We start from the raw sequence: 23,234 nt of genomic DNA, 5'->3' as shown, positions 1-23,234 counted from the left end.
TTCTTGTTAACAAGAAGGCTCCTCCATAGATCAATTGATCATGCTGAGTTTCATTTTAATTTGTAAATATACAAAGTTTCAAAAGAAACTGTAAGTTGCAGACTCCTAATCTACACAGGTTGCAACGTTACTCCCTGGAATGCATTTCTTTGTACAAATTGGCCAGTTTGGTGTCACATATTCTCATGATTTGGCAAAGGATTCTTATGAAACTTGGCATATTTACTAAATTCAGTATTAATTAAATAAAAATATAATTATCGAGTGCACGGCTTATTCTTTGTTTGAATGAAAACTTTGCAAAAGCATAACGTCAAAAAGGTCCATTGTGCATTTATCATTACTAGCAGGTGATTTGCTTCAGTCTGCTTCTGTAATTTAGTATACAAGTACCAAATGACTGTGCTAATTAAGTCATTCTCTGTCATTCTCCATAGGAGGGGGTAGTATAGCCTTGGCTGGTGATGGAGGTCTGCGTCAGTGGCAAATCACTAACACTGTAAATCACGTAGCTCATGTTCCTGACTCTTTCTTTGCCATACGGTGTGTATATTACATACTTATTAAGATAACATGCATATTTATAAAATAACTGAGCTAGTATGCATGCTCATTGGTCGATAGGTGTGTTTAGTTGAGATTATATGAGCATGGTTGTGATGTTTTAGATTTGCACTGCCTTATTTTTGAGAATTATTTTATAAATTAATAAAGCAATAGTAAGAGCACTTTTTCCGTGTTGACATAGCCTAATCGAAACACTCGGAGAGTTGGGAGAATTCTTGAAAGTTATGTAAACTCGCGACTACGTCTCGGGCTTGCGTAACTGTCTTGAATTCTCCCAACCCTCCTTGTGTTGAAATGAGGCTATGTAAACAGGGAAAAAGTTCTCTATGGCTTAAATGTAGTACATGTACATTGTCCATTTCTCTATGCATTATCGACACCTCAGAAATGAAGGAGACTAAAAATCAAACTGGTTTAAGTATAAACCTCAAGCCAGATCTAAATTTTACCCTTCCAAACATTTTTACACAATGTAAGCTCATGATGTGCACACATCATGGTATGACAATGTTTAATATTTGAACGCTGTGGTCTTGCTAACCCTACAGTATACTTAAACTATTTTAAATGGAATATTGCATTATTTTATTTACTTATTTTATTCTTTACCTTAGCATGTTGAAATATATGCAGTGGAATTCTGATTTTTTGAACCCCCAAGCAGCGGAAACAAAAGTTTGTTTGAAAAATTGGCAAGTTCAAGAAATCAGGGGTAAAATTACCCACAGTGTTTGAGTCAGGGGGGGGGGGGGGCGGGAGACAACCTTTGGTTTGAGTTATTGAGAGGTTCGAAACATTGAGGGTTCAAGGAATTGGGATTTCACTGTACATGAGATCAGTCACATTTATTACTGTAGCAATCAATTAACTGGTACTTTAGGGAGGCAGCGTGGCCGAGTGGTTTAGGGCGCAGGTGTTGTAATCCAGGTGTCCTGAGTTCAAGGCCTCCACCCTGCCTCCAGCGGGATTTGTTTCTCGTTAGTCCCGAGTTCAAATCCTTAATCACGCTTTATAAATAGCCAAGTGGTCTGCCTCCTACCAGTTGGGATTTTTAACTATGTTGCATTTATTTAAAATCTTTGTTTCCCTTGTTTCAGTGGCATGCCTGTAAACTAGCTAAGCTTAGTGCTTTAATGGCTAAGTACATTACCACTATAAATAAGATTTACATTTACAGTTTGTTACTTTTCACTTGACCTTAGAATAATGTCAGTTGTTTGCCTTTCTTCAGAGTGGACCAGGGAGGTAGTAGCAAAGCTGTTGTTCTCCAGTCCAGCTCCTGGTACAACGACGAAGGATTCACACCTGCAGCTTATGTCACAGACCATGGTATGTGCAATTAGTGATCTCATTTATAACTATAAACACTTGATGACTGACCCCATGGGAAACAGTGAGTTTGTTTCCCTGAGATCCTCAGTGTTCCACAAGGCAAAGGTGTAGGGAATGGTCATTAAAAGTCAAGGTGAAACAAAACTCACTGCTTTCCTTTAGGGCCAGTCATTTAGAAGTGTTTTGTTATACCTCCCAACTCAAGAATAGAACAAACTGTGAAAAAATGATTATTGGCTTGATGCCAACTGAAACACAAATTTGCTGCAGTTTCAAGGTGCACCACCTGATTACATTGTACGTGCAAGTTGAAAGTTCAAGTTGTTGTTTCCCTAGGGAGTTAGTGAGTTTTGTCTTTGGCATATGAAACGTTCTCCTTCAATGTGAAAATGTATTTGAGTCGGGAGGCATACATGTAACAACAGCCTTTAATTTGTCACAGCAACAAAGTCGTTGACTTAGTGATTAGTTTGTTGAAGAATTAAGTGAACATTTATTCAGACACTCATGACAGACACTGTAGTTAATTCTGTTCACTAAATTGCTGTTACATGTATTGTACCTGTAGGTTTAAAGTTTGTAATAACCTCTCTTTCATAAATGTTTACACTAATATTTCAGGTAGGTATCTATCTAGTTACTGTAGTTAATTAATTTTTATGTGTGGTATTTATTCATGATTAAATTTTAGCAATAATAATTTGAAAATTGTTTTAATTAATTATTGAATATTAGTTCTTGGATCTCTCATTGTAACGATTTTTTTTTTCAAGTTGTACCTGAGGGATCCAAAGATCTTCTTTGTGAACTTCCAGGAATTAAGGATTTGGAAGTTACTGCAAAATACCCTATTGCAGAAGGTGTGTCACAAACATGAATAAAATATTAAACAAACATTTACCATGAATAGGTATCTTTTTTGATGCAGCTTCATTGTCAGTGGTAATCTTGTTTTAACCTGTAATTTTCTAATTTTTCTATTCTTCAATACTCTGCCCTGATTTACCTCAGTCTGTTATTTCTTTTCCCTCATGATTTTTGGTGGATTTTCAAAGTCAGTTTTAAAGTGAACATGACATGGAAAATAATTTCGGCTTATTTGAAAGGCCTTTCAAAATACAGAAGAGTGGCGTTTTTCTTTTCAAAATATCTTTTTTCGTTTTAAAGATATTGACGTTTTTCTATTATGCAAATTAGATCAGTGATGACGTCATATTGTTTGCAAGTAAAAAGTGGTAAAATACTGAATAAATGATATCTCTGGAAATTATCATGCAGTGTTCTCGAAACTTGGCACCACAAATGTGCATCACAAAAGAAACAAAATGACACCCTACGTGCACACATAACAGCATTTTTCCATTTTTTGATTTATGAACAAACTGTTTGCTGGAAAATGTGGCAAATGCCATTCCTGAGCCCCTAAAAATAAAAATGTTCCTGGGGGTGGGGGGGGGGGGGGGAGCATGCATTGCACTGATTGGAGTTGGAATAACTGAACGTAATGCAAGATGTGTTTGTCTACATGTACTCATTAGCTCCCTTGATGTGTTAATGTATGCTAACTTTAATCCTGTGTTTTAGTGGACTACTTGAGTGATGAAGTGCCGCTGACAGTGCACTTGGAGGCATTCAACCCTTGCATCCCTCTGGACTCAAAAAACAGTGGCATACCTGTGATAATCTTTAACTACACTGTCACAAATTCATCAAGCGATGTTGCAAAGGTATAATTATCATACATCTGCGTCTCATCACAGACAGACAGTTAGACTCTACAGCTGTACATGTACTTTGTAACGATTCCTAGTCCTTTAATACTCTGTTAAGCAATTAGAAATCATATTGAATAAGTACTCTTTGTGGACTCTCAATCGTCACTCAATAGGTTTACCTAAATGAAATATTTCTGGCCTACATTGCAGGGTTATGGCTGAAGGAAGTCCAAGACACTGGGGGCATATCATGATTTCCCTAGCTTAGGGTGAACTGAAGTAACTGGGATTACCACTGCTCCCCTGTGTAGGATGCTACCGCAATGCAGGCTACCCCCCTCCCCGCCCCTTCAAAGGATTTTGTTTCCAAATTCTTCTGCTGCTAACAGATCAACACCATGCAGCACGTACATGATTGTATACTCCTGCATAGAGAGGCACTATGAGGGTACATGAAAATTGTCTACATGTAGACCAAGAACACAGCACATCGACCCTTGCAAATGCTGAAACCTAAGCCACTCACTTTAGATCTGAGTCCAATGCAGGAACCATTAGTCTGCCAAGCCACTCATACAGTGTTGCCAGTGCCCAGAAGGATATAAAATATTAATATTGCCATATAAAATATTAATTTTGCTGTATAAAATATTAATTTTGCTATCTTTGTTTGATATCTGTAAGGTTTCACTGCTGGGAACACTTCAGAACATTGCTGGTTGGGATGGAATAACAGAAATTACTTCAGAAGGTCAGTTTGAAATGCGTGAAAGAATTAAACATGGTTATGCACCTTGTTGAGTGTGTGTTGATCAGAAATTATTTTATAGTCAGAGATTGCAAGAAGATTTTAATTATCAATAATGGTAATTAATAAATTACATTTGTTTACTTGACCAGCTGCTTAGCATGTATTAAATTACACAATTGATTTATAAAATAAGTCAATAGAGTGGTTTAGAGGTGCCAAGTAGATTTTTGCCAAGGGTGACAAAAATATTAAACAAAACAAGAAATGATAAGTTAATAAAGATGGTGAATTTTAAGCGCGGTAATGAAATGCGAAGGTGAATTAATCAACATGACACAAGCGTGGGACTAAGAAAAATTCTGAGTCCCCGACAGGAATCGAACCCATGACCTCCCAAACACTGGGTGGGCGCTCTATCCACCGAGCTACGAGAACTCATAGAGAGCAAGGTCATTTAACCACGCTCGTGTCATGTTGATTAATTCACCTTCACATTTCATTACCAAGCTTAAAATTCACCAGCTTTATTAAATTATCACTACTCACGATGACTTCGATAGCGTTGATCCTAGCAGTATGCAGGACACCTGTCATATATGAAGTCAGTTAAATGACCTTGCTCTCCATGAGTTCTCGTAGCTCAGTGGATAGAGCGCCTGCCCGGTGTTCAGAAGGTCATGGGTTCGATTCCTGTCGGGGACTCAGAATTTTTCTTTGTCCCACGCTCGTGTCATGTTGATTAATTCACCTTCACAAAACAGGAAATGTACAAAGTTCTTTTTTGATTTCTCACCATGATTTGCTTCAACTTTGCAATCATAAACGGACCCTAGAGTAACTGAACTTACATGTAATATACAGTCTGCACACTGTGCATTATTCCTGAATCAAAGTTGTGTGAAAGGCATACATGTCTTCTGTCTTCTTTGTCTAATACATGTAGACCCTTCTCATGAATGGCTGCAAGTTTTAAATTATTTTGTATACTAAATATTAGAATTAGCTTGACTAATATCGTTTTGCATTGATAATTCAAAGGAATGTTTACTCTCAAACGAGTTCAGTGAGCCTAGTTTGAATGCACACAAAATAATTTTTAATTGGCAGTCATTTATGAAAAACATTTTATTAGTAAGATTATAATTATTTCAAATATCAAATTTTAGCATAATGCTGTCCATACTAATTTAATTTGCAGTGGAAAATACGGGATATGGAGGAAATCTGAATTCTTTGATGCAGACCAGGTGGGTTTAAAATTCAGTTTTATATTTTTCAAATAAAAAGGAATTAAAATTACCATTACATGTCAAATTTACTCTGAGGTAAGGTAGGTTGTTAAAGGTTACATGTAAGTCTGTATATGAGCTAAGTGGTCCATTAGGCTGGTGCTTATAACCAGTTTCTGTAGTATGAAGCAACCAGCAATATTTCTACTTCCCCCTGGATGGGATGCTAGTCCATCACAGGGTTACCCCCAGCATTAAATTTGCCAGTACGCAGTTATACACCTGGGTGGAGAGAGGAACTGTGAGAGTAAAGTATCTTGCCCAAGAACACAACACAATGTCCCCGGGCCAGGGCTCAAACCCAGACCTGCTTGATCTGAAGACGAGCACACTGACCATGAGGCCACTGCACCTCCCACAATTTTTACTATGAACTGGCATTTATTTCTTTATTGTTTTTTTTTTTTTGTAGTGATTTATTTGGTATCGACATGAGTAACCCATCATTAGCAGAGAGGAGTCCTGGTAATGGACATGTGTCACTCGCTGGTGAGTACAGTATTGTGCATATATTATTAGGTATTTTTCTATTGATGCCGACTGCGCAAGACTTCAATAGAAAACATCGTACAGTCATAATTATGCAGGCAATATGTATATTGCACAATGACATACATGTAGAGTGCATATACATGCATAAAGTTAACGTACATTTATGTTGTCCTTAACTTGTGTCCATCTTTAAGTCTTACTTTGCAGGCCCTTACTTGATCTTTTTGCTCTTTCATGATATGTTTGTGACCTCAAATTTATGTATTTTTAAGATAATAATAGACACGAAAAATTACAGCTTGTTGATTTGCTGAGAGCTCTTTAATTAACCCCATACAGTGCAGAATGTTGAAAATAAATTTAATGATTTACATAATTATTATAAACAAGTGATCAAATGATTTTTCTCAACATGCAATTTGCAATAAATATGCTCTGGTAATTTGTTTTGTGTGTTTGAAAGATCTACTTGTACTTATTTATTTCAAATTGCACTCATTCCCATGTTTCTATTAGTTTTAGAAAACACCCTTACAATAATACACACACTGATTGGTTTAAAATTGTGTTTCTATTAAACAATTAGATTATGAGCTTGAGATTTCTATCACGTCATAGTTGAAGAGGGTGCAGCCAGAGTCAACTATCACGCATAGAAATTGAGAATAAACAATCTAATAAAATAGATAATAAAAATCTAAATAGTATAAATCTACTGGTCATTCCAAACTTAATCTAAATCCTCTTCACAGACACCTCGAAAACGCCAAGAAGCAGCTGTCATTTTGTTAACAAGTACACACACTGCTATGCTACTCACTATCTATCATGGAATAGATAGTGAGTAGCATAGCCAATCAGAGAATGGCATTTGTGATAGAACGCCAATAGATTTATACTAAAACTCGATAGAAACACATGCAGGACTAGCACGAACTCGCAACAGCATTACGTCAACTGCTTGTGCTAAGCCTGTGTCTCTAGAAAGCTCTAGAGTTTCCACATTATTATTATTATTATTATTATTACTATTAGTAATATGATTAATTATCATAATACCAAGGTTTCTTAGCAATACATTGTGTGGTTCTCTAATTATTAGTAATTAAGAGTCCCTGTCCATAAAAATGGAAAATAACTTGGCAAGGGTTGAAAATTCGATTTCGCTCATATTTTCATGGTAGATAGGCTAGGGCATGACAAAAACTACTGGATAGTTTTTTTGGCAAAATATCCTTTTATTTCAAAGAAATAGGCAAATTACCAAATTCTGTTAAAATCGTCATTTGACGCACCATTTTATTAAACACGTTTGAGAGCCTTGCATGCAAAACCACATCATTCTTCTGTTTTTAAAACTTTTAAATATTTTTGTGCAATGTTTAAATGTGTAGTGGGTTGATTCTAGGGAATGTTGCGTTGTCTTTTTGGGTGCAAAAATAATTAAATTTTGAAGACATGTATTGATCTATAATTTGTTTATGGCGATTTTTTTAAAATTCTAGTGAGTACAGGCACTAGCTTTATCAGCTGTTGTCTGAAAAATCAGAACGTACAACAAACATGATTTGGACCAAGGCCATGTACACTATAGAATACAATTATATAAATATACACATTATTAAAACTCATCCAGAACAGTCAAGAGTTGGTCTTCTCATCACATCGTACACTAAACTACAAATTCACGTCGAGACATTGTATCCTCTGGATCCTCTTACTGGGAGTTCATTGTTAGGTATACCAATTTTACACTGCTTATACACATATTATTATATATATGAACAAACAGATGAACAATCATTAAATTGTTTCACTTACCTTGAGAGTGCTCTATACAACATAGATCAAAACGTGCAGCATATGCTGTGACAGCATTGCGTGACGAACATATGCGTGATGTTCATATGTGCAGAAAGATGGTCACAGATTCATGGTATTCAACCAATAATAGGTTGACAGTGGGCAACGTACATTGGATGTTAACCTTGTGTAAACAAAAGCAAACTTCTGCTTTATGTGCGACGAATGGCAAGAGATCGACTAGAAATACGTCAAATTGGCTTTGAACCTGCCCTTTACGACAAATAAGGTTAGAACATTTCGAAATTATCAGCTGTGTCTATTTTAACTTATCATAGGTCAAGTCATGTGGCGCATGCTAAAAAATACGTCTAACCCATAAATTGAAATTTGACGACGGATGGTCAAATATCTGCATTTTTAACGTACTTTGAAAAGCTCTCGTGTTGCTCACAATCATTTGCCCAAAGAAATTTTTACAGATATCTGTAGACCATCCTTCTGTGATTCAACCACCAGAAGCTTAATCCATTTGAATGTTTCACACATGGTGAAAATTAATTATATTCACGAAGTACTTTTAAGTTAATGAAATACATGTCTTCGAAATTTAATTATTTTGCACTCAAAAAGACAACGCAACATTCCCCGAAATCAACCCACTACACATTTAAACATTGCACAGAACTACTTGAGTGTTTTAAAGATGGAAGAATGATGTGGTTTTGCATGTGAGGTTCTCAAACTTGCTTAATAAAATGGTGCATCAAATGACGATTTTAATGGAATTTGGTAATTTGCATATTTCTTTGAAATAAAAGGAAATTTTGCCAAAAAAAACTATCCAGTAGTTTTTGTCATGCCCTAGCCTATCTACCATAAGAATATGAGCGAAATCGAATTTTCGACCCTTGCCACGAAATTAAGAATTTATCTGATTTTTACAGGCAGGCACTCTTAAATAATTATATCAATGGATGTCTAAGGTTTGTAATCATTGCAATATTATTTTTTCAACAGTTGTGACTAAGCCTGGTGACAATTTAACCACCATGCTTCAGTTTGACGATGTAACAGAGATGTGGAAGTATTTCACAACTACAGGTCTACCAGGTCATGGAAAACCTGGCCCTTCCCCAGTGAGTACATGAAGATTTGCATGTAGACTTATGTTTTACGTGGTTACAATTATTATAATTCTTACACACAGATACATGTAATTTACCTCTAGTATAAATCTTTCCACAGCTAAAATTTATTGCACAGATTTTTTTTCATTCAAAGTGATGGTGAATTCATACATGTAGTGTAACACAGTCCTGTCAAGTCACATTTTGCTTGTTGTATTCCATTTGGAGCTTCTCATGGTGAAAATGAAAAACTCAATGTGACATCTGTTGTACTTTTACAGTCAGGAAAAACCTGGAATGGAGCTGTTTGTTGCGAGAGAGAGGTCCAGCCCAACACCTCACAGGTAAAATGTTAATTTCTATTATCATATGGCTAGATCCGTGAGCGGGCAAGATGAATCAAATCCTGCGCAGTGATTGGCTACCCGAGCAGGCAAGATAGAGCTATCTTGCCCGCTCAGGACTACCTGCTGTGTCCCATAAGAAAAATTTCCCCGAAAGCCATATAATAAATCCTTTATTGACCAAGCTTGTTCAGTCAAAATGGCTGGATATTGGCCAAGTTCTTTTTTGGCGTGTTTATGGACCGAGACGGAGTCAAGGTCCATAAACTCGCAAAAGAAGAAAGAGGCCAATATCCAGCCATCTTGACCGAACAAGCTTGGTCAATAACCCATACATCCCTAGCAGAAACAATGCCCACTTAGAGGGATTGTTGGTAACTGTTTTAAGTATGATTTGAAGGAAGAAATGTACGAAAGATAGACAGACAGACAGACAGACAGACTGACTGACTGACTGACAGACAGACAGATCGACGGACAGATCGAGGCAAGCAAATGAACATACAGAAACAGACAGACAGATGGAGGCAGGCAGAGTGATAGGGGCAGACAGACAGACACAGACAGACAGACAAATAGACAGACAGACAGATGGAGACAGGTAGAAAGAAAAGCAGAGACAGACACAGACATCCAGAGATACATGTAGGCAGAAAATTAGATGGAGCCGGACTTAAAGAAAAACAAATAGAAAGACTGACAGAAATATAAACAGACAGACAGACAGACAGACAGTAAGACAGTCACACTGGCAAACAGGCTGACAGACAGACAGACAGAAAGACAAGCAGTCAGACAGACAGACAGAGTAAAAAGAGAGACAACTCATAACAGTAATGCCCAGAATTAAATCCTGGAATTTGGTTCCATTAACCATCTGATGGTGACAAATGAAAAACAATAAACTCCAAATAATGCTGTTAATGAGATTCGTTTGTTGTCTGCCTCTGTATTCCTTTTGTTTTCCTTTTCAGACCTTCACGTTTCTCTTAGCATGGCATTTTCCACACAGGTATTTACTAAATGTTTCCATTAAGAGAGAGAACAATAGTAAAAGTGTATGAAATTTAAGCTGCCATGGTCGGCCCTGCATTATCAGTGTGTGAAAAAGTTTTTCATCTTGCTCCAATTTTGGCACGGTCAAAAGTAGTTGTGTTAATTCGAAAACCCACAACCTATCTCAGGCCAAATGAAAGACATACCAATATCAGTTTAAAAATAACTGCAAATGGCTTATTGATGTTTATTATATGACTGAAAAAAAAATTACTTCATTGTGATTGGCTGAGAGCAGACCAATTTATCGTTAATTTTTAATTTGCACTGCATTGGAGATTAACGCACGCGCTTTCCAAATTTTCTCAGTCATATAATAAATGAGTAATTGTATGAAAGCTAGAACAGAAAATTATTAAGGATTTACACAACGAATATTTGTAGTGTAAATCCTTACTTGCACTTGCATTCATATGATTACCTATACTTACCGTAAGAGATGCCTTTTGTTTGTCAGATACGTGAACTGGAGTCAGGAAAGCTTTGGCATCCATGACCCCAACACAAACTTCTATATCGGAAACCAGTACAGCAAGTTTTGGACGAACATTATGGAGGTGAGAGACTTCATCCAATAAACATTGTTGCAGTTGTCCTTGGCGTGGCCAGTAATCTTTACCAAGTACAGTGGAATCCTGTTGATATGGTCACCAACTTGCTGGAAAAATCTGGCCGGGAGTTCTTTAGATAAGAAAATGACCGAGGTCTTTTATCAGGCCAGAATAAGGTGGCCGTAATAACGAGGTGGCCATATTAATGGCGTGGCCGTGAGGCGGGGTTCTGCTGTAATAGTGTAGTTCCTGTCAACACACTTATTGTATTGAATTGGGTGACCCCCACCCCTTAAACACCATATTTTTCAGCCACCCACTTTGAAGCCATCTTTTTGCCCCACCCCACACCCCTGGACGGTGCCTTATATATGGAAGCCTTTTTGGCAGGAATTGCGCGTGCGCAGATTTGACTGTTGTGAGAGTTTCACAGTTGATCGTGCATCACCTTTGCCATCTCCTCTTGTTTCAGGTTCTCTCATACACTGTCACAAACATGGATGATCTCACAGCAAAAACCAGGAATTTTCGAGATGATATGTTTGATTCTAGTTTGCCGTGGCAAATGATTGACAGTGCAGCTGGACGGGTGTCTGTTATAAGGTGCGTTATAATTTACATTACATTACCAGTCTACCCAATCACGGTGCAGTCAGAGATTTCATTAACGTTTTCAGTAGGAGGACAACTGGCTTTCACAGGCGGGCAAAACTATTTGAACTGAAGTTCTGGAATAGAAAAACTTTCCTCTAGATGGTCAAACCTGTAACACTCTTGCTAATTATGTTTACAAGAGGCCCTGCGGGACATCTGGTATTTTCTCGCGCGCGTGAGGTCAATATGTTAATAAGACTAGTAGTTTAAATTCTGTGGCAACGGTCAAACTAACATCCTTCGAGTTATATTAGAGCTAGTCATCGTCGCTGTTCTTATAATTTCCTTTTCGCGATCATCGTCCACCAGAGGTCAATCATTCATTTCGGGAAAAAGCTGTAAGTTTGTGTTTTTCGGGGTTTGTCCGTTCAGCCGTCTAATGTTGTAAATAATAATTGTTTATTTTTGTTCTATTTTCAGTCAAACTCGTTGTCGTGAATAAACTTAAACGTTTGTTCTTTTTTAAAACGATGTTTGGAGACCGATCGAGATTGGCTTCGCGATATGGCGGTAACAAAACCAAATGAGCAAAATCATCCTGACAACCGGTCAAATTGCCCAGTGCCCGGCCCTTAATAAAACCCTTGACATTTAAACATGAATAAGGCAATGAACTAAAATTTGGACCTATTAGATGTTGAAGCAAAGTTTAGCGCGTGCAACAAGCCAAGAGCAGGAAAACACATGCATGTCACTGTTGCCAAATGTGGGAAAGTCATTAACCAGTGCCAAGCATAACCACTGTCAGCAAGCATGTTCATAAGGCCAGTTATTATATATGGCTAGCTCTGTGAGCAGGCAAGATGAACCGAATCATGCGCTGTGATTGGGTACCCGAAGGGGCAACATGGTGCTATCTTGCCCCTCTTGGGATTTACGATAACCAGCTATGTCCTGCAAGAAAATAGTATTATTTTTCCATATAATAATAAATCATCGGTCAAGATGGCTGAATATTAGCCTATAAAAAGAACTTGGCCAATATCCAGCCTTATTATCCAACTGCAGCAAATACTGTCCAAATAACAATACAAATATACAGCGATATTGTACAGTTGTTTGTACAGTAGAAAACCTGTTTGTCGTACTGGTCGGGGCGCGCACGCAAAACTGTCACACTCTCCCTCTTTTCATTGATAAATTTATTGACTACAGCAGTTGGATAATAAATCTCTTATTAGATGTTTCGGTGGTTAGTATCGCTTTATATTTTCACTCGTTGTTTGTATTTTGACTCGCCCTACGGTCTCGTCAAAATATGGCACAACTCGTAAAAATATACAGCGACACTACACACCAAAACATCTAATAAGATGTATATCTTGACCTCTAGTACTAATACATTTACTCTACACAACTTTTATCACTTAAATACAGCCACTTTACACTACTCACGATACGAATACAGCTACTTCACATTATTTGCAATACTTATATAAGTGAAGTTCGAGTTGACAAGTTACGTTATGTTCGAGATTTAACTTAAGGTCTCACTCGGGTAAATATCGCTTCCTTAGATCTCCTACATGCATGTGGATGGGTGATGGCAATCTCTACGGGTTTGAAGGTATGACTTAGTCTTGTCTAAGACTGAAAAAAACGTGTTTTCGAAACTGCAGTAATCTCCTAGTCAAGTTCTAGAATTTTGTCCAAGTTGTGCTAAGGTCTTGATCCAGTAAAATTGTGTCAGCTAAATTAAATTGCTGTTCAGGATATTACATTACGCTGAGTTTGGAAAATGAAAACAGTGGTTTATGGAAATTATGTACTAACCCCATGGACTCTATCACAGTAAACAGTCACATAAACTGGCCAGTGTGGGATCATGTCCAGAAAACATTATGACAGGCAGTGTTCATGGTTAAGGTTACCATATACCTTTAGAGGTACCAAAACCCCCATATCAAATTAAAGCTCATAAAGATGGCTATCAAAGTATACCAAGAATTTTGAAATAATATGGATTGGCAAATTTTTAACGACCTCTAAATGCGCCTGGTCGATCAGTGAGGATAATGAATTTTCAAGTTTGAGATTAATACTCATTTTTTTCCTTTTCGTTGTATTTTCGCTGACAGGCTGTAACAAGATGGGAGGTGAGTTAACTTAAAACTTACGATAAATTTCATCCAAGATTCATGGATAAGATTGTTACAGACGCTTACTACAGCATGGCCAACAGGCTGTGAAATTCACGCGTGCGCAGTGCACCTCAGGGCTTCAAATAATTTCCCGGCTGGCGCCGGTCAAATTGTCCAGTCAAACCTATTTTTGCTCGGACATATCCCATTTTTGGCTGGACAAACATCGATTGCGTCTTACACTACAAAAGTGTCCCTCCTCCCTTCACATGATGTTTAAATACAAAACAAGTAAATTTTCAAAGCATTTATTGTACATGAGCATCGATCTCAATGCAGGAATAGTGGAACGCATGGTACAGCAAAATCAGTATCACATTTGTGCGAAAATTTGCAACAATAGCCGGATATTTTGACTATTATGAATCATTTATTCTTAGGTTTATTAAGTTCTTGGTCTGGTATTTAAGTATCCATCTTTTTTGCCCTCCTTTTCCACAAACGCCAATAATGTTGAAGCTTTAAATATTTTAAACTTGAAACTCTAAATTTTTTCCTTACCAGCGTAAACGACCAGACAAATTGTCTGGCCATCTAAGGATTTGACCGGACAAAACCTTTTTTTGACCGGACATTGTCCATTGACCGGCCGTTATTTGAAGCCCTGGCACCTCGATGCTAATATTTTGTACTTTCACTGAACTTGTGAACATGTTCTTCATTTCTTGGTTGTTAGGTTGTTGTCCTCTAAATTGCACCCATGTCTTCAACTATGAAATGGCGATCGCAAAGTAAGTCAGTGTTCTCTTTCCATGTATTAAATCCTTTAGTAACCAAGCTTGTTCAACTCCTGTGTGTCAACTCCGTCTCAGTCCGTAAACACGCAAAGAAAAAGAGTTTGGCCAATATCCAGCCATCTTGACCTCACACTTGGTTAATAGCCCATATGTACTTTATAGAAACTATCTTCTTCTTGTCATATTTGAGAATCACTTTTTGTCAACAGCTGTTTCCCAGATTTGGAAAGGACCATGCGGGTTGTTGACATGAAACAGCAGGTCTCTCCTAATGGCATCATACCAAGGTACTGCTAGTCTTAAACTTCAGCTGTATCAACTGACTATTGTAAAGCTAATGCCGGTGTCAGTACATCTGGTTAATCGCAACGAGCGTAATTAATGCCCTAATGTCAGTCAGAACTTGAAGCGAAAACATGCCACTGGTGTCAAAGGCGGGCCACGGGAAATCATGTATCAGTGCCAAGCGCAGGAAAACATGTGACCAGTAACAAGCGCGGGAAAATATGTAACCAGTGCCAAGCACGGGAAAACATGTAACCAGTGCCAAGCACGGGAAAATATGTAACCAGCGCCAAGCACGGGAAAACACGTAACCAGTGCCAAGCACGGGAAAGTATGTAACCAGTGCCAAACATGGGAAAACATGAAACCAGTGCCAAGTGCGGGAAAATATGTAACCAGTGCCAAGCACGGGAAAACATGTAACCAGTGCCAAGCGCAGGAAAATATGTAACCAGTGCCAAGCGCGGGAAAGCATTTAACCAGTGCTAAGCACGGGAAAACATGTAACCAGTGCCAAGCGCAGGAAAACATGTAACCAGTGCCAAGCGCAGGAAAACATCTAACCAGTGCCAAGCATGGGAAAACATGTAACCAGTACCAAGCGGAGGAAAATATGTAACCAGTGCCAAGCGCGGGAAAATATTTAACCGGTGACCGTGTTAAGAGCTTGAAAATGTGTGACCAGAGTGATTAGTTTCAAGCGCGAAAGCACCGCGGGCCCAGTAACCAGTGCCAACAGAGGGAACACATACATATAACTGATTCTAAGCGCGGGACAACCAGATGGGGGAAAACACACACTGCTCCCTGAGGTCGGTGTGTCCTCTTGAAAGCTAGTGGTTTTATGGTGGACTTTTCCGTTACACTTTGAATTTCTAATTCAAACACTTTGTTTTCCTTTTTCAGTCGCACAACTGTGCCACTTGAGTTGCGACGCCAATGGACGTTTTGGCCAAACTACACTGATGTGAATCCTGCTTCTACAACTGTATGTGTAGATGGCGAGATAGGAACTGTATTGAAGACTTACAGGGAGGTAAATACGTGCACCTTATAAAACGAATCTTTTTAAGGAAGTTTCGTTAATGCGGCGTTTATTAAGGGAAATATAAACATGTTTGGCGAAATAATTATATAAGACATTTAAATTGTCAACAACCCTTAATTAGGCACAGAATGGACCGACTATCATAGACGAGCATATACAGAGCTAACTATTTTATCGAACACGGTCCCGTAGTATGCTCTGAATTTACAAAAAATTCTTTACACGAGCTTTAGGGACGGACCATTATTTTTTTAGGGGAGGGGGGTTGTGGGGGTGGGGCAATTTGTAAAAAAAAAAAACTCGCACAGCAAAAATGCTGAAAAACATGGTGGAAGAGGAGCCATGGGAGAAAAAAACCTCGACCAGGTGCTTTGTACTATCCAGTTAGATTTTTGATGTTAAAAAATAGAAACATTCTTGCACAAGCTGTTGCTCAACCTAGAAGTGAAAAAAATTCATGCCCCAGGTAAAAAAAAAAAAATTCACAAATACCGGCGGGAAGGTGCCGCAAATTTGAAAATTAAACGATACACAGAGCTGTAAACAGGTGATCTTCTCGCGGGAATTTGTGAATATTTTACTTTAAGTCGAGGCTAACCCTGTGCAAATGCGTTCTCGTTGCTTTTAATCGGCGGTCATGGCGAACTCCAAACTGGACTATTGCCCAGCCCACCCTTCTCAATAAGATAATGGTTCGTCCCTTAGCGCGCATGGCAGTGACGTTAGTAAAAACAGGAGTTGCTTCTTCTTGGATCTGCTCTTGACGTTTTAAGCACCGTGTAACGGGACAGAACTTTACAGCAGTACAGCAACGCTGTTTGTGTCTTTACTATCTCAGATTCTTCACGGAGCATCGCAAGAGTGGTTTGATGGCGTGTGGCCGGTTGTAAAGAAAATCATGGCCCGATGGATGACAGAATTGGACGCAGCGGGAGACGGTAAAAATTCTCTCTAAAATGACTGTGTTAAATCCCAGGAGCTATTTTTTAGCTCCCTCCCTCCTGTTAGCCCTCTCCTAGAATCAAAAATTCAATTTTGTGTTAATGACCCCTCGGCTGCATATCAGAAGAAAAAAAGCAAAAATTGAAATTAATGTTTAAAGCTTTAAACGATCAGACTCCGGAGTACCTGAAAGGCCTATTTAAACCCTTCAACTCGGACTATGGACTCGGAAATATTGAAAACAATTAGCTCTGCCTAAGCCCCGTACCGATTTGTTTGAAACGTAGATTCTGCTACAGTGGGGCACATTTGTGGAATAGCCTTCCACCTAATGTCAGAGCCATTAGATCTTTTATTAACTTTAGAAATGAGATAAATCGCCAACTGTCCTCCTCGTATTCCCACACGGCAACCATGTAAATCAGGTTTCCTTTTTTAAATCGGAATTTGTAACTGATGTTTTTACGGTGTTTAAATAAAGTGTCTATGGCTCCCCGTTACAAAGCCACCCCCCGCCCCCCTTCCTCGTTCTCCGATCTCCCCTTCCATGGGCAATTTATAAGCAATTTCAAACAATTATTTTGAGGTAACCGCACGGATTATCCATCCACCACGTAATTGTTTCGTTTCTTTAATCAGTGGTACGGTTGTGTGAATTAGCGGAGCTTAACTTTGTTTATTTATATTATTGTGTGTGTTCGTGTCCCTGACCTAAACTAAAACTTGTAAAATAGCTTTTCTTTAAACTGGCTGCCTTGTATTTTTGACTCTTACATTGTTTCGGGTAGCCAGCACCCTTGTCATTTTTGTTTTTATTCCAGCAAAACAACGTAATTTTCAACTCTGGGGTGAAATAAAAGCTTCTGTTGTTGTTTGTTGTTGTTGGAGATGGGAATGAAATAGCAAAAAATACCTGAGATATTTCTCTTTCTTTTTCTTTCAGGGTTAATTCATGGTCCGCAACCCAACACTTATGATACTACTTTCTATGGCGTGACTACTTTTACCTGCACTCTGTATCATTGTGCTCTCAGGTAAATTGATGTTTCTGTAACGCTCTTGGTGACCCTCGTCGACTCTCGAGCGCTCTCGGTGACTATCTTATACTCTATTGGTGTTTCTTGTCGACTTTTGTTTGGTCTGTGTGACTCTCGGCGACTCTCATCGACTCTCGTGGGATGTCGGCGGCTGTCGTTGTTTCTCGCAGACTTTTGGCGTCTCCCGTCGGCTCTCGTATCCTCTCATCAAATTAGAACCGGCTCAAATGTTTCTTTAGAGGCTTTTGGCTAAGGTGACGTCCTAAGTAACAACTTATCCTTGTCAAATTGCACTGACATGAAAACGGGGAGAAGATTCGCTGCGCTCAGCTTCTCTCTCTATTTGCCTCAGAGCTAGACAGAGAATGAATTCTTTTACTTTTCATTGTGTTGCAGAGCTGCGGAAGAGATGGCAAAGCTTCAGGAAGATATGGTGCAGTAGCATTTTTATTGCCAATGCCTTGCTTTCAGTGTTTGCTTTCAGTGAAATTATGAGGAAAATTACCCGGAGGAAACTCCCATATGAAAAGGAACGGGGCGCTCATGCTACCTTTTATGGGGTTAAAAATCGGTTAATGTGTCGTTTTAGAATTCGTACCTCCTTAGGGGAGAAAAAGTTGTAAGCGTCCACCTCGGGGGTGGGTGGATGGGGGGGGGGGGGGGAGGAATTCACTTGAACTAAATTGCGATTGGCTTGCTTCTCCACCTAATTTGTAGAATTCGATCGCCCTGGTTAAATCAATGAAACTCGTTGACTGTTGTAAACTAGACTTCAAGCATGCAAGTGAAACAGAAACAAATACAAGAATTTAGGCTAAACTTTTCAAGAAGCACAAACCGTGATGTAGCAACTTTAACTGGCAGAACGTTGCACACTCTCTTACTTGTCTCCTCTGTGGTTTTAGGACCTCGCTTGTAAATACGCCGAACGGTTTGCTCTGGGAAGCGCCAATCTCGACAGCACCTGCTTCACCAAGGAAGATTGGTACACACAGGTGAGCTCCAAGTTTAAAAGGGACCTCCCGGTGTAAAAGAGGGCCTTCGTGAAGATTGTGGTGTAACTTTCAATCTCGTTACCAGGACGAGGTTGCGTGTCTTGGAGCTTGTTACAGCATGTTACGTTGAAGACACTTTGTAAAGTGATGGACAAAAACTTGTTTTACTTTTTAGTGAGTTTAGTACTAGGTTTCATCAGCTTTCGTTTGCATCGCCTTCTGGTTTTAGGACTGAAACGTTTGATACAAGTGAATATATAAAATATCATATATTAGAACTGCGGAGAAAGATATGAAGATATGATTGATCATCGCAGTGCTTGAAGTTGTATGTGAACAATTAATAGGGGACTTCAGATTTGAGTGCGAGTGTGAGATCGAGTACGAGAGCGATTTTTCAATTTTAGTTTGCAGGCTTCACATTATCACAACACATACCCATCTCATCCCATGAGCTACCCTCTCTACATAAAAACACCATGAAGAACTAGGGCTCTGGAAACGTCACTGGTTTGAAATTCAAAAATCGTACTCATACTCAACCTGGTTCCTGTAGTCCAATCTAAAGGTCTCTAATGATGCGACAGGGTGTATGATGAAGGCATGACTGTGATAACGGTGGTTAATTTGAGCATCTGGTAAATCCCCTTTCTTCCATTGTCTTGTTCCTTTAGGAAGTCGATCTAAAGCACCAAACAGCTGAACTTTCTGATGGTGAGTCAAGCCTTCGCGTATTGTATTTTTTCCTATAGGGAAATCTTTGTTAACAATATTTGCCTCGTTAACATAAGTGAGTCAGGTCTTGATTAAGCTACGAAAACATCAGTTCTGAAAATTGAAAGGGTATAACATGCCGATATGATGTTGAAGAGGGTTTTACCCTCGGCTATTTTAACAAGACACGTTAATTAAGTTGTTGTTGTTGTTGTCGTATTGAATCCTGTTGTTCGACGAGGATTAAAAACTAAAAATTTAAGGCTCAAAATTTTGCAAAGAGTGTTCGAGCTCATTAGCGCTTGTGCCACACAGATATTATGCGGTTTTTAAAAGCCGATTTCTTCTTGAATATTACACCAGAAAGAGACAGAAATTTCACCAGTTACTTAGTTTCAGAAGCTCTTACAATGTTTAAGTCAATTCGTGTCTAGCATGATGCCTTCTCCACGCAGTCGTATGTTAATGAGGAAAAATGTAAACAATGACGTCAGCAAAGATAGGTCTTAGTAATTTCATCGACAACAAATCTTAAAAGGAGCTCAGTCACGGTATTTTCGAGTTATTTTGGTCACGTACAGAATTACCTTTAAATTGCAGGAAACCTCAAAATAATAGTTTACTAAGATAACAAAACACCTAACAGATTATAATAAACCATAAAGGAACAAGGATGGTTAAGGATGGAGAAGATTGACACGGGTTACAAACGATGAACTTGAAAAATTTAGGCTATTCACTTTTCAAGGTGCTCAAACCGTGACGTAGCTCTTTTAAGTTAGGGATGAATAAATGGACTCATTTATGTTTCGACCAACACAGAAGAATGCTGAAAGCCCAGGGCGGTCAGATTTGCGTGCACGACTTTGCTCTGGCAACGTGTGTTCCTACCAAACGGCTATGATAATGATGCACCACCAAATTAATGATTTTTCTAGATGTACCACAAATTTTCACCACTAGCGTGAAAGGAAATGCATGACAACCATTAATGAGAATTTCTACTCCTATCCATTTTCCTAGCAACATTCGTCGATTGTTTGGTTGGTCAGTGGTGGGCATTTGCGTTGCAGCTGGGTTATCTTCTACCAGAGGAGCACGTCAAAAGCACTTTGCAAAACATCTTTTTAAGAAACCATGTGGACTCCTTCGATCCAGGTATGCTGCGGTAACTAATGGGGAGTTTAAGAAAACCACGACGGCAACGGCAGCAGGAACGTCGCTAAATAAAAGGTTTAACGAGGAGAACAATGGCTGTGCACGTGCGTTATAATTCTTGGTACATTTCTTTGCCGTCCTCTCCAAAACAACAACGTGAAATGATCAAATTCTACGTTGTCTGGAGAACGTGAACCACGACGGCTATTTTTTTTATTTTTATATCAAATGTTTCGCCGTGTCCCAGATTCAGTTTCGTGATAGTTTTGACACTGAGAAACAAAAGAAAATGACTTAAGAGTATCGCGAGATTCGTAGGTAAAATATAAAATTAGGTAGGGAGGGGAGGGACAGATGCCAGTTGAAACACCCGATGAGTTTCCCACCGGGACACGAGTGACCCTGGAAAGATCCTATTTGAAGTCCCAAAATATTAGACTTCCGGTTGAAGTGCGCATGCCAAGCTGACAAACACGTGACTCAATCGGGACCCTGGTGGTTCACTTCCGCTTATTTCCATTGTTTTTATAACCAATAAAAATCGTACCCGTAACGGAACTCTCGAGAATCGCTCGTTCCGTCAAGCTTGCGCCGCAAGAGAACGAGTTTGCAATACTTCAGCTTTGCCAAACAACGCATGCGTACTTAATTCTCCGAGATGGTGAGTTGTAACAAGCATTCTCACGAAATGTTAGCTTGGCTTTTAGACAGGCTGTCACGCAACTTTATCAATTTACAGTTTTGAAATATTACCTTGCGGACAGGCAGTAAAAAAAATTGTTAAACTACTTCATTATCATTGGTACATTGTCATAGTATTAATATTATATTGATAGTAACATTTTGTTACTTAGCTGACCAGACTCCCAGGAAGTTCTTTGATCAGCGTGACGCTGGAATGTATATTGGCCGATGGCCGGGTGCACCTCCAAATCATCCTTTCCGATACAGCAGCGAGGTTTGTTGATGTTTTTGTTGTTGTTGTTGTTGTTGTTGTTGTTGTTGTTTTATCTTATTCATTTCTGTTTGTTTTCTTATTTATTATTGTTATTTGGCTGTGTCTCACAAGGACTGGGAACTACCAAATTCACGAATTTGATGGCGGAAATCGAATCGAACGTGAACCGGGATGGCAAAACGGCAGACTTTACATATTTAGCAATAGGATAATTCTGAAACCGATGTACTAACTGAAAGGATATAGGGGTTGGCGAAATTCTGAGGTGTAATCTTCATTTTGTTTTTTTAAATAAGTGATGTCACCTCCCTATTAGAGAACTTAAGGTGATTCCCCTAGTAAAAGAAGCCGCCATAAATTTCCGATGAAACTTGGTATGCTGTTGCTGTTGTTATGAAAGAAAACGTGGGGGTCACCGTGCTCGTTTAAGAGAAAAGGAGCATTTATTTCGCTATCGAACTTAGCTCTTACTTTTTGTACCCGCACGCGCTCATGTGCGCGCGCTAATGACGCGAAAATCGGGCGCAGTAGGGATGCGCAATGCAGTACTAAGGAATCACCTTGATGATAATGACAACGACGACGACGACGACCACAACAACAACAACAATAATAATGATACAAGCAACCCAGGACTAATTTTTCGTATTTTCATTTCGAATTGAACGCTGGCATTACATATTTAGCTTGAGAAAGGTTTGAAGGTAAAATATAAATTCATTTTTTACTAGACGTTGTCCTCGGGGTAGCCGTCCTCATTGCTTAAGCTCTCTATTTTCTTGGCAGGACGGGCGTAAAAAGAGAATTGCATCGAAATCTCCGTATAGTGTTTTAACAGCAAGTAAATGCTTAAATTGTCACGCAATCTTTCGTTTGGACAGGACGATTATGTGACATGTTCGCTTCTCATATTTTTTGTTATCATTCTTTGCTTCAGGGAGCTTGGACAGGTTTAGAGTACGAGTTTGCGCAGCTGTGCTTGAGCGAAAATATGATCACCACAGCTCTTAAAGGTAAAATCGGTCCCTTCGTTATTTTGACCAATCTCTGATCTTACACAATTGTTGTCAAACTTTTGAGGTTAATAGATTGGTTTTCCTGTTGTGCAGCCTCTTTGATTGACAAGCAATGTGTGGAAAGCCAACGGGAAAAGATGCTGACAGTTGCAATTAAGATAAAGCGCGCGGAGACTGGGGAGGGGATAATCTGGCATGTCTTCTTTTACTTTCACTCGGGGAAAATCACAGTGGACCTTTTCGGCGATACGGCGGCCATTTTGAATTCTATTGTGTCATTATTAAAGGATGCTTAGGGGGCATTAGTATGCATTTTCCCCCTCTAAGCATCCCTTAATAGCTATTTGAAACAATAGAATTCAAAATGGCCGCCGTATCGGCGAAAAGGTCCATTTATTGAAGCGTTTTTTTTTTTTTGTCTGGCAACTGTAAAATACTCGTTACTTTCTGATGTCGTTTGTGTTTGAAATATGTTAGGGTTAAACTTTGGTCATCAGGCTATTAATATTTGCTAGCAAC

The 23,234-nt window shown here is 38.9% G+C and overlaps 1 protein-coding gene across 1 annotated transcript in view; it reads left to right on the top strand.

Annotated features, from left to right (window-relative positions):
• LOC110040151 (non-lysosomal glucosylceramidase-like) overlaps positions 1–23,234 on the top strand; it is a 38,010-nt gene that overhangs the window by 9,028 nt on the left and 5,748 nt on the right. The window contains exons 6-30 of the mRNA XM_089286438.1: positions 438–543; positions 1,799–1,896; positions 2,673–2,759; positions 3,484–3,626; positions 4,299–4,365; positions 5,564–5,612; positions 6,067–6,143; positions 8,970–9,088; positions 9,361–9,423; positions 10,398–10,435; positions 10,937–11,036; positions 11,503–11,633; positions 13,202–13,251; positions 13,763–13,780; positions 14,502–14,556; positions 14,772–14,849; positions 15,754–15,883; positions 16,734–16,833; positions 17,781–17,871; positions 18,271–18,307; positions 18,780–18,869; positions 19,544–19,583; positions 20,607–20,741; positions 21,596–21,699; positions 22,637–22,712. Coding sequence (XP_089142564.1) covers positions 438–543; positions 1,799–1,896; positions 2,673–2,759; positions 3,484–3,626; positions 4,299–4,365; positions 5,564–5,612; positions 6,067–6,143; positions 8,970–9,088; positions 9,361–9,423; positions 10,398–10,435; positions 10,937–11,036; positions 11,503–11,633; positions 13,202–13,251; positions 13,763–13,780; positions 14,502–14,556; positions 14,772–14,849; positions 15,754–15,883; positions 16,734–16,833; positions 17,781–17,871; positions 18,271–18,307; positions 18,780–18,869; positions 19,544–19,583; positions 20,607–20,741; positions 21,596–21,699; positions 22,637–22,712 — 2,082 coding nt within the window. The remainder of the gene's footprint in view (positions 1–437; positions 544–1,798; positions 1,897–2,672; positions 2,760–3,483; positions 3,627–4,298; positions 4,366–5,563; positions 5,613–6,066; positions 6,144–8,969; positions 9,089–9,360; positions 9,424–10,397; positions 10,436–10,936; positions 11,037–11,502; positions 11,634–13,201; positions 13,252–13,762; positions 13,781–14,501; positions 14,557–14,771; positions 14,850–15,753; positions 15,884–16,733; positions 16,834–17,780; positions 17,872–18,270; positions 18,308–18,779; positions 18,870–19,543; positions 19,584–20,606; positions 20,742–21,595; positions 21,700–22,636; positions 22,713–23,234) is intronic.

Source organism: Orbicella faveolata, unplaced genomic scaffold, assembly GCF_042242905.1.
Source record: "Orbicella faveolata isolate gen_17 unplaced genomic scaffold, um_ofav_v1 contig_14, whole genome shotgun sequence".
Taxonomy (NCBI): domain Eukaryota; kingdom Metazoa; phylum Cnidaria; class Anthozoa; order Scleractinia; family Merulinidae; genus Orbicella; species Orbicella faveolata.
This window is presented reverse-complemented; position numbering and strand designations above follow the sequence as displayed.